Source organism: Lepisosteus platostomus, chromosome 17 (genome assembly GCF_059453375.1).
Source record: "Lepisosteus platostomus isolate fLepPlt1 chromosome 17, fLepPlt1.hap1, whole genome shotgun sequence".
NCBI lineage: Eukaryota > Metazoa > Chordata > Actinopteri > Semionotiformes > Lepisosteidae > Lepisosteus > Lepisosteus platostomus.
Genome location: NC_142627.1, coordinates 11,067,711 through 11,078,134, shown reverse-complemented (window position 1 = coordinate 11,078,134; position 10,424 = coordinate 11,067,711). Strand labels below are relative to the sequence as shown.

General features: G+C 40.8%; 1 protein-coding gene across 2 annotated transcripts in view; it reads right to left on the bottom strand.

The window, feature by feature from the left end:
* Positions 1-2,445: 2,445 nt before the first annotated feature.
* strn (striatin, calmodulin binding protein) overlaps positions 2,446-10,424 on the bottom strand; it is a 71,217-nt gene continuing 63,238 nt past the window's right edge. For both annotated transcript variants that reach the window (XM_088610125.1, XM_088610124.1), the window contains 7 exons: positions 10,188-10,235; positions 9,882-10,003; positions 9,491-9,658; positions 8,755-8,895; positions 8,162-8,263; positions 7,503-7,589; positions 2,446-6,611 (listed from right to left, as the gene is read on the bottom strand). In XM_088610125.1, coding sequence (XP_088466251.1) covers positions 6,442-6,611; positions 7,503-7,589; positions 8,162-8,263; positions 8,755-8,895; positions 9,491-9,658; positions 9,882-10,003; positions 10,188-10,235 — 838 coding nt within the window. In that variant the 3' untranslated portion in view covers positions 2,446-6,441. The remainder of the gene's footprint in view (positions 6,612-7,502; positions 7,590-8,161; positions 8,264-8,754; positions 8,896-9,490; positions 9,659-9,881; positions 10,004-10,187; positions 10,236-10,424) is intronic.

Sequence of the window (10,424 nt, the reverse complement as noted above, 5' to 3'; positions counted from 1 at the left end):
TCAGAACTCGTTTTGTTTTTTTGGATGCAACCTAGAGTAATTTCAGACATTTGCTCAGGACAAGCCTGGAACATAATGTAATCAGGCCTGGATTTGGGAAGAATTCTTACATCACCCATAATTCCTTTCGAAAGGCCCTTCTTTCAACTGGCTGACCTCTGTTTCCCTCTGTCGTGCTACTGGATCAGCAGCTGCACAGTGAGAAGAAAGGGCCCCAGTTCGGAAAGTGCACGTCAACCGACAGCTTCACAGTAGGCCATCATAAAATATTTGGTACAAATTTTCTAACGCACAATCTGGTAAATGAAAAAAAAACAACAACTTTTTAATAGTCCTCTCTGTTTACTTTTTGTTTAGTCCATGAGGTACTGGCTGGTTTCTTCACACCCTTACGAAGAAAAAAACAGAACAGGTGAAAGACAGCGAGGCCATAATATGTGTCTCACAATTCTCTCATTCTCTGCCAAAAACTATTTGCTGTAGGGAGGACATGAGGACATTGACACCCTTGAGACCTCAAATTCATGTTGCTTTTGACAATCTTCTCTCGAAGTGGAATTATCTTCATTCAAAAGAAAAAAAGGCAGGACATCAGCATCACAATGAAAACCCACTGTGTCAGTGAGCGAGGAAGTGCCACTGGTGTTCAGAAAGGATAATTAGTCATTAGTTGTGATTTAATTAGGAAGAGTCAAGAAAAAAATGTAATGTTTTTTTTGTAATTGCTTTGTAACTTAACTAACTAAACAACTTTGAAATAATCAAGAGCTAAAAATAGGTAAAGGCTTCTTTTTTTCTACATGAAATGGCATGTTTATAAAGTGACTCTTGATTGGTGTCATAGATAATAGATCACCAATACGTCTTACAATTTTAGAGGAATGTTACCATTTTGATACTTCTAGAACTGTCTGCCTTTCAGAATATTTTGCATATAATAGGGTGGAACATCAGACAATATCCAAAACGAAAAGAGAACGTTGGGCACGTAGGGCTTAGACAGAAACGGGCAGATATAAACTAGAAGACTATGGATGAGTTATTCATCACAGCCTGGTTCTACAGTTCTACACCAGTGACCCGCAGTTCAAGTCCTGCAGACCCACGTGCAACATGGAGATTTCTTCAAGCGTTCCTCCAGCTTTCATTGTAGCCAAACTCTTAATGAATTTATGGAAAAACATATTGATGTTATTGGCATTAATCAAACAGTTTCCAAATTTTTAGTCCCACTTTTGCTTCTCTGTGATTCTCCAGGAACCTTAGCTTGGGCAGGATGTGTTTTCAGAGGTTTAATGAGAACAGAATGAGAGAGATTTCTGCTGTTGTGTTGTCTGCAAAAGCTGGGTTTAGACAATGAGATGAGTTGCAAATTCATTTCTGTGTGAATTGCACCCTTCATGCCTTTTGTGTGCTACTCAAGATGTAAAATCCATTCACCCGTAACCCCCCCCAAGCCCTAAATTCTGCACACAGGAGGATGACCTTCCTTTATAATTTGGTACAAAACACACCCTTGAAAGGAAAGATGTTTCTTCCAAAAGAGAAGGTCAACATGCCCCAAGTCCAATGAAACACTGAAGGAAACTGAACAACACAACAAAAACTGACCCGCAGACTGGATCTGCTGGAATGACCTGCTTTCTCTTGTGTAAGGGCGGGATTGAAAATCGTATAGTTTCTTTTGATCTCTCTGGCTTTCTTTAACACTGAATTGTGAATTTGGTATGGGGCAGGTGAGGCCATCATCTAAAATGATGCTCTCATCTAAATGAGCTGACACCCTTGAATTTCACTAACTGCCAGCAAACAAGTATTAAATTGTTAGTGCAGAATTCTTAAAAATTCAGCATCTTGAGAACTGAAAACTGCATGAATACATCACAGAAAGTACAATCTTAACATTTTTTTGCTATGCCTGCTATCCCTTTAAAAGCTAGAAGACACTCACCCCTATGGAATCTCAGTTATAAGAAAATAACAGGTTTCTTAAAGTTTTATTCCTAAAACCACTGAAGAGAACACAAAAAGCAAACTACTGTACCTAGCCTGGGCTGAAAGGGTTCTATTCGAGAGAAGGGCTCTGCCAGTACACAGTGATTAGGATACAACGGTTTGTGCTTCAAATTAAATTTAATTACAAGTCCAATGTGCAGAGCTGCGTAGTTTTACCCAGATGGGCTGATTTCACTCAAAGGTGTACGATGTTATTCCTAAGCTTTGTTTTTTCTTCTCTTTTGAAACTCGTTGCCACATCGCTTTGCTTGTGAAACCAATCCAGGGCCTGACTTTGGACTTTTCCAGTGAGCACTGTTTGTAGGCCATCGCGCTGTCGTTCAGTCTTCTGTCTTTAACCAGCACTGGGCTCCCTGCTCTACCTGCACTGGTAATATGTTATTGAACAAGATACAATACATGAGTAGTACCACAAAAAGCATACCGAACTTCCATTTCACATCACTTTAATGTGTTTCATATATACTGTATATATTTAATACTTTAAAACTATACATTTTTGCAATTTTCCATTTTTTTTACAAAAATCTTTTATACTTGTTGCACCACACAACCTCTGATTTCTTGTTGAAAATGCAAACAGAGAAGACCCCCGATTTCCCAGCTTTTCTGGAAATAATTAAAAAGAAGAAGAGCGAAGACGTCAAAGAGCTACCAGTCACTGTTAGGTACAACTGCAGAAAGGTCAACAGCAAAGTCTCCGTCACTCTAGGCTGGCAGCAAGCTCCACAAACTGAATGGCCCGAGAGCAGCTTCTGGGTTATTTTTTTCCTTTTAGAGGCGTATTACCATCATAAATAAACAAAACCCTTCAGCCTTACAGCAAGCACCTCAAAGAATCACCTTTTGTTTTTTCAAGTAATCGCAGAAAATAATATAAAAACAATTCCATCTGTACTAAAGGTGAATTAAATAGAACAACCTTTCATTTCACATCCACACCTTTCTTTGTCCTTTCTTGATGCTAACCCATTGAAGGTGTTGACCTTACATTACAGCTTATGTTTCTCAGCTGAAGGATGCGCAGGGACAGTAAAGAGAATATTGTATATATTTCTATAACAAAGTAAACATTGCCGCGTTGCAAAGATTCCGACATTCAACATACAGATGTTAATAGGCCTTCGGTCCCACATATTAAGACTAGATCCAACATCTAAAATTCAGAAAAATACATACTTATATAGCTGTATACCCCCAATTATTGCAAACAAAATGTCAGTGTGTATATTTAAATGCTTAAATATATAACTAAATATACACAGCTCCAATGAAGGAGTGCAAATCTGTGTGCAAGTATCTGTTTTGCTCTTACAGTTTTTTATATTTCTGCATGTACTGTGTGGACTGCAGTTGCTATCCTCAGAATTATTCCCTTGTTTCTCAGGCACCATTATCTACATAGTTTCTACACCTGTGGCACAATCTCTTTGACATTCAGACTGTACCGTATAGCTGCTTCTGTATTTCATTCTAAATAGTTTTGGTTTAACAGAATTAAAAGCAAACTACACTACAACTGAAGAACATAAAAAAGAAAAACTTTCATCACTGCAAAGTTATTCATGCTTGCAGCTTGTCTGTGGACAAGGAAGAAAGGAGTTCTGTTTCGCAAGGGTCTCTGTGAACAAGCAGTACATTGCATAACCAAAGCATATGCAAGCTAGATGCTTTAAATTTGTGAGACAATTTCACGGTTTGAAATATTATGAAAGTAAAACAATAGCCAAAATGATTTGTTCCATTTGCATAACTGCAATTCCTTTGACTTCACATTATATATTTCTCTTTAGAAAAGCATAAAGAGTTCTGTCCTTAAAAGATTTAATGCCCCCAAGAAATAAGCCCATCGCCAACCCTTTGGTTTCCTATCGATATTACTGTACTTATATTGTTATCCTTAAAAGGTGCTGGGTTTAATTGCTCCTACACTTAAGACCGCATACAAAAACTGCTAAATACAAAACATCAGATTGAACTGTAACTGTAGTCATTCAAATACAGTATTTTAACTAAAATCTGTCACGTTTTTCACTTGTTTCAAGATACCAGAGTGATTTTTCCTGATGGATCATACTTACAGTATAAGACTCACAGATAGCTTTGGAATTTACATTTTGTTGTGTGAATACCAGTTACCACCTAACTGTTTTTAACACTTTATTCTACTATGACTCAGAATATTTGCATAAAACCAACAAAATCCAGAGGACAGTATTTTTGACTTTGCCTAATAAGGCAGATCTGATTGCGTATTTCTGTCAAGGAATCTCACACCAAATATAGCATGCAGCATTAAAAAGTGGAAAGCACATTGAAAATATCACAATATTTTACACTGCACGCATGAAAGCGAGTACTGTATTAATACAATGTAAATCAGCATGTACTGCTGTCCTCACAATATAGGATCACTTGTGCCATAATGTGTCTGCAGGATTAGACTCTGGACATTTTCTAAGGATAAATGCTGAAAAATGGGTGGGTGGGTGGGTCGATATACATGTACTGCAGATGTAACTACTATAAAGAAGTGTGTTGGTTTACAAAAAACAATTCCATCAAAAAGTAGAATTTTGAAAAAGAGTTTGTGATCGAAACTCAATTAAAAAAAGAAGAAAATATGAAACTTAAAAAAAATGCCCTGTGCTGTGAAGTACAATAACGCGATACACTGCCATTTCAAAGTTGCGGGATTCACCCTTGATTAATAATAATAATAATAGTAGTTTATTATTAGTGCGCCAGAACGCTCACCACACACCAGGAAAGCAGAGTAATGAAGCCAATTTATAAATGGGGATTATTAGGAGGCCATGATTGGTAAGGGCCAATGGGAAATTTGGCCAGGACGCCGGGGTTACACCCCTACTCTTTTCGAGAAGCGCCCTGGGATTTTTAATGACCACAGAGAGTCAGGACCTCGTTTTTTTTATGTCTCATCCGCAGGACGGCGCCTGTTTACAGTATAGTGTCCCCGTCACTATAGATCCACATAGACCGCAGGGTGAGCGCCCCCTGCTGGCCTCACTAACACTTCTTCCAGCAGCAACCTTAGTTTTTCCCAGGAGGTCTCCCATCCAGGTACTGACCAGGCTCACACCTGCTTAGCTTCAGTGGGTTGCCAGTTGTGAACCTCAGGGGTCCCTCAGGGGTCTCTAATCATGGTTCTTGAAGGCTGGTTTATCTGCAAGCTTTCTTCCTGCTCAGATTAGACCAATGTGACAGGGTCTCCAGCTGTTTCAGGGATTTAATAGACCTGCAGACACAACAGCCTTCCAGGAGCACAGCTGGAAACCCCTGGAGAGAGTGTCAATCCATTGTGCTTTAGTATTCTAAAGTATAGCCATAGCACACTTCCATATAAGAAATAAAGGAACATACAAGAATTTCACAAGTGTTTGCTGTGGATTTTGGTCCTGATGATCCTGCAGTACTTCAATCAGGGCACTCTCTGCTGTCACACTTTTGAATGGACTTGCTCAACGCAATCGGTTCCTGGGCTCATACTGAACTGTCCTGCTGGATTTTTAGGATTATGAATATGCTTCCATCAATGAAAAGCAAAAAACAAAAACAACAAATGAATTCAGACTGTCTTGCGAGGTTTAAGATGGGATATATGCGTCTTTTTTATTATTTTGATTCTTACATCCAATATCTTTTAAAAACAGACTCCGCTGAAATTCCCCTTCCCCCCAAGAAAAAAAAACTTAGGTAAAACTATGTATATATACCGTACTTGGGGCTCTGTTTTGAAGCAAAGGCACATTTCCATGAAGCTTCAAGATCAACAGCAAAGGCAGACAAAACTGTCTTGGAAGTAGACGGGAGATCGTATCTCCTTGACAGCCGTCGTGTGCCTTCCGCAGGTGTCTTTGCAACAGAACACTTGCTTCCAAAAAGAACTGCGTCACCATGGGGGAGGGGGGAAAAAAGAGCTTGAAGTCATGAAAAGAAGCACGCAATACGAAACCACCTTGGGGACGCCTGACCCCCCACTCCTGTCATCCTTCCCACCCTTGCGCTTTGAGGAACCCTGAAGGATAAATCTCGCCTCGCCCCCTCGTTTGCAATCGAGATCAGCTCGTTTCTTCCTATCTTCTCCCTCATTTACACATGCCCGGTTCCACCCAGGCCTGCCTGGATGTGTGGATGTAGAGCGCAGCTCTGAGGAAGCAGCTCTGCCGTTATGGGCAACGTACCCTGCCGGGCCCCTTGCGCCTGTAGCTGGGGACGAACCAGAGCTAGTCTCAGAGAGTCCACCAGCAGAGCCAGCAGGGAGCTGGGAAGGACGGAGCTGATTGGCTGGGCGGACGACATCGCACCTTTAAGCCCCGCCCCTACTTCCTCTCCATTGGTTCCGGTTGTGTGGTCTAGCTGGTTAGTGTGTGGCGGGACGGAGAGGGTGAAGGGAGCTCTGTGTCATACGAAGACCTTAGCCAGGGCGTCGGCTCCAGCGCTGGCAATGAAACACTTGGATGGGTGGAACGCCACATCATGGATCGACTCGTCAAACTTCTTACGATGCGCCGTGAACTCCTGGATACAGGTCTTGCTCTCTAGGTTCCACAGACGGATTGAGCAGTCGTGGCCTGGAGTGGAGAGAGGGAGAAAGAAAAAGGAGTAAAGGAAACATCGTGCATTCAAGGACAAAACACATTTCCGAAAAGCCAATAATGCCTGAATTTTAAATTTAATTCATGTCTCGGGCAGAATTTACTCTGAAGTGGCAACTTTTCAATGCTTAAATAGGTATTGCAATTGGTTCTCAATGAGCAAACACCATATGGATGTACATGCATATGTACTCTAAATAAATATAATCTAATTTAATTTAAAGAGATATAAATAGCCTGTAGAAAAACATTTTCCACTTGTACAAGTTAACTGAGGATAAACTGTCATGCTCAGGTTTAACTCTCATACCACCCTCATGTGGCTGACTTGTGACAAAAATTAAACATGATTTATGTAAATTGCATATTGAATTATAAATATATATAATGGACTACAGTGTCCTCTGCTGTTAAAATCTGGAAATGCAGGAACAATTTCAGTAGTGGAGTGGGAAAAGATCCATAATTCTAGAGCTGCATCCCAGATGACAGATACTATCAACTACTGGAAGTTGCTGAAATGTAAACACTGCTTTCTCTTAACCACACATAGTCTGTAATAGAATATTTCAAGAGAAAACCTGGAACTCTAATCCATAAAACAGAATAATGCAGACCTCCCACAATTCATAATCCAGATGAAAATTGTTTTATAAATCTTAAGACTTTTAAAGACTGTGATGGTGATCAGATTCTTAACCAGTTACTGCCACTTTGACAGGCAGACTTATAACCATAAAGGGTTTTAAAATTAATTCCACTAAACTCACTTGCTTCAGAAATGGTCAAGCTGTGCCTAAAAAGAAAACCTTAAACTCTAATAACACAAAATACATTTAAAACCTTGTAGCATTTAAATATACTTACTGCCAGACATCAGATACAGTCCATTGGGATCAACAGCTAAGCTTGTAACTGCATCTAAATGGGCCACCATTGAATGGATTAGTTTTCCTTTAAAAAGAGAAAAAATAAGACTTAAGGAAAGAAGTGACAGTATAAAGAACTAAGCCATTCTTATCTTCTGAAAGGACAACACACTGTTTGCCTATGCCTATGTCAGTATAGCGACTGTAGCAATTTATTCATCAATTACCAATAATCAAGTTATGCTAAACTATTAAGGGTCAGCACTCCAAATTACCTCTTTTTCTAATTAAGAGGTCTATGTCCATTTTGTATCGCAGATTAGCACAATTATATTGGCTCAATCTACACGTTTTGTTACCATATTTCCTTTGATATCCAACAGGAAATTACTCCCAGTAGCCTATCAAACAGGCTGAACTTTAGAAATATCTAGGGCTCGGCAGCTCTTTCAAATCTGATTCATACACCAAAGCCTAATTAAGAGCAGTTTGTATCCTAGACTTAATTATCAGGAAAGCTGCTCCCTTCCATTTGTGTCAGACTAATGGTGCCCATTAAGAAATTTATTCCATAGTCCATCTGTTCTTTTCATCTCCCAGGGACTGCAGGGAAAAATATAAAACTCCCAGACTTCCACTGAAGTGCCGGCCAGGTACCTGTGTTGTTGTCAAAGAACTTGATGTGTCTGTCTTCCTGGGCTGTAATGGTGATGGGGAGGGTAGGGTGACTCAGCACTTTGTTTATCTGACAAGGAGTGTCTACAACGAAAGAAAGGTTTCATCATCTCTGTCCTCAAGGAAGACAACAACGAGAATGTGGCAGAGAGGACACCTCCTTTCCACGTGGCAGTTTAACGTTGTGCTTTGCCTTTGCCACTCCCTGTATGTACAGTATGTAAAGAGATGTCACATTTGCCTGAAGCTGTATGAAATAAAGAGGGTTCAGACAAGAGAAAAGTGAGGATCCTTCTGATATGAAAAGCATCAATGCTTTCAAGAGGGTTCTGACATCATGGTAGGAGAGACAAAAAATTAAAACCTAAAAATGCAGGTTCAGAGCTCTCTCTTGTTCAACAGAAGTTTGAAAATAACAGCATGTAATTACCATTACTGTGATCTTCTACATCAAACAGATGCTTGTACTGCATAGATGCTTTGGTGAGGATTTTTTTAATGAGAGATTTTCAGTTCCCTTTCCTGCTGCTCAATACCCTTGAAGGGTCTTCTGGAAAGACTGCTAGCACACGTACCGCCATCAGTAGCTGCCTCCAGGCTCAGCACAAGCTGCCGAGTCTCCATGTTGAAGATCCCAGTCTGGCCACTGTTGAAGGATGAAACCATATGCGCGGGCTCACTGCAGACCAGGTCTACGGACGAAGGAATTCCAAGTTCTGCAACACAAAAGGTTTCCATAGAAAAACATTCGTCACAGCCTTGGAACCTTTAATGGCCAACTGATCCCAGTCCTGGCTAGTGGCATGACAGAGGCTCGGCCTCACAAAAACCTGGATTTGCAGCAGAAACTGGACAGCTCGGTTATTGGTTAAACCACTCGGAAACCTCTTGAAAACCCGTAAGAGACATTACATATCATGCATTTAAGGATACATAACCCAAATACACATGGCAACATGCAAAATAACTTTTTCCTCAAGTATGTCAGGCCTCGGTTGAAATCAAGCAGATAAAAAAGGTAGATCAAATCTGCATGTAGATCAAATAGATATAAACAATACATTGTTCCCTTTTCTGTTAATACTGATTTAATAAATGCCAAGGGTAAATGCAGTTGGGTCAATGTAAATCATCTATGCTGTAAGAAACTATGTATGGGTAATATGTCATGACTTCTTTTGTAACGAGTCATGCATGTGCAATAGATGGGATGTGTAATGTTCTGTGATGTATTCAGATGCACAGAATACGCCCGTAACGTTTTTTCCGGGGGGACGATAAAGTTGATCTTATCTCACGCCGGGCTGGTACCTCTGTTCTCGTTGAAGATGGAAAGAGCTGGCGAGGTGTCGGCAGCATTCCAGAGCCTGATGGTGCCGTCAGCGGAGCAGGAGAGGAGGCGCTGGTGAGCAGCGCTGTACACCAGCCCCCACACCGCGTCTGTGTGGCCACACAGTGCTCCCCGCAGCACCGACGGCTCTGCCGAGAACAAACCGCCACAGTGACGCACACACCGCCGCCCACAGGGCCCCTCCCACATCAACACCTGAACATCAGCGAGGACAGTGCCGACTCTGTGGAGGACCTGTAGGTCTTGCTCCTGAAAAATGTGCCTACAGGGCACATCACCACCAGAGAGCACATACTGTAGGATCTTCCCTTCTTGACTGTCTTAGCAGTCAATGTGAAGAGCAATACGTACCGTATGAGTCGTAGGGATCAATGTTAGGGTTTGGAGTATTCCAGCTCTGAATTGTCCCATCAATCCCACCACTAAAACACTGCTCTCCACTGGTGCTCATAACCACACACAGCACTGAACCCCTGCCAAAGGTCAGGAAATACAGAAAGGACAACATGAAGAAACCGTTGTTGAACTAGTGGTCAATCAGTGATCAAACAAGAATATTTAGCACTATGGACCACACCGGTACTGATCTACACAGCTTCTAAGTTCATCATTAAGTATGTTCATCATTATTAAGTTTAATTCTTTTTAATGACCTACCTGTGAGCCCTGAATGTATAAATAGGCTCCACATCTAGGGAGGCACTCCTGTAGAGAGGGAAACAACCAGTTTAATGGTTACACATGGAGCCTAAAACCAGGGTATCAGATACAAAGCAAAAATATACTAAGGAATAAAGTGATCTGATCTGAGAACACTTAAATGAACCATCAGCAGATGCATATTATAAACAAATAAGTTTCCAGTGCTCTTAAACCTACATTTCTATTAATTTA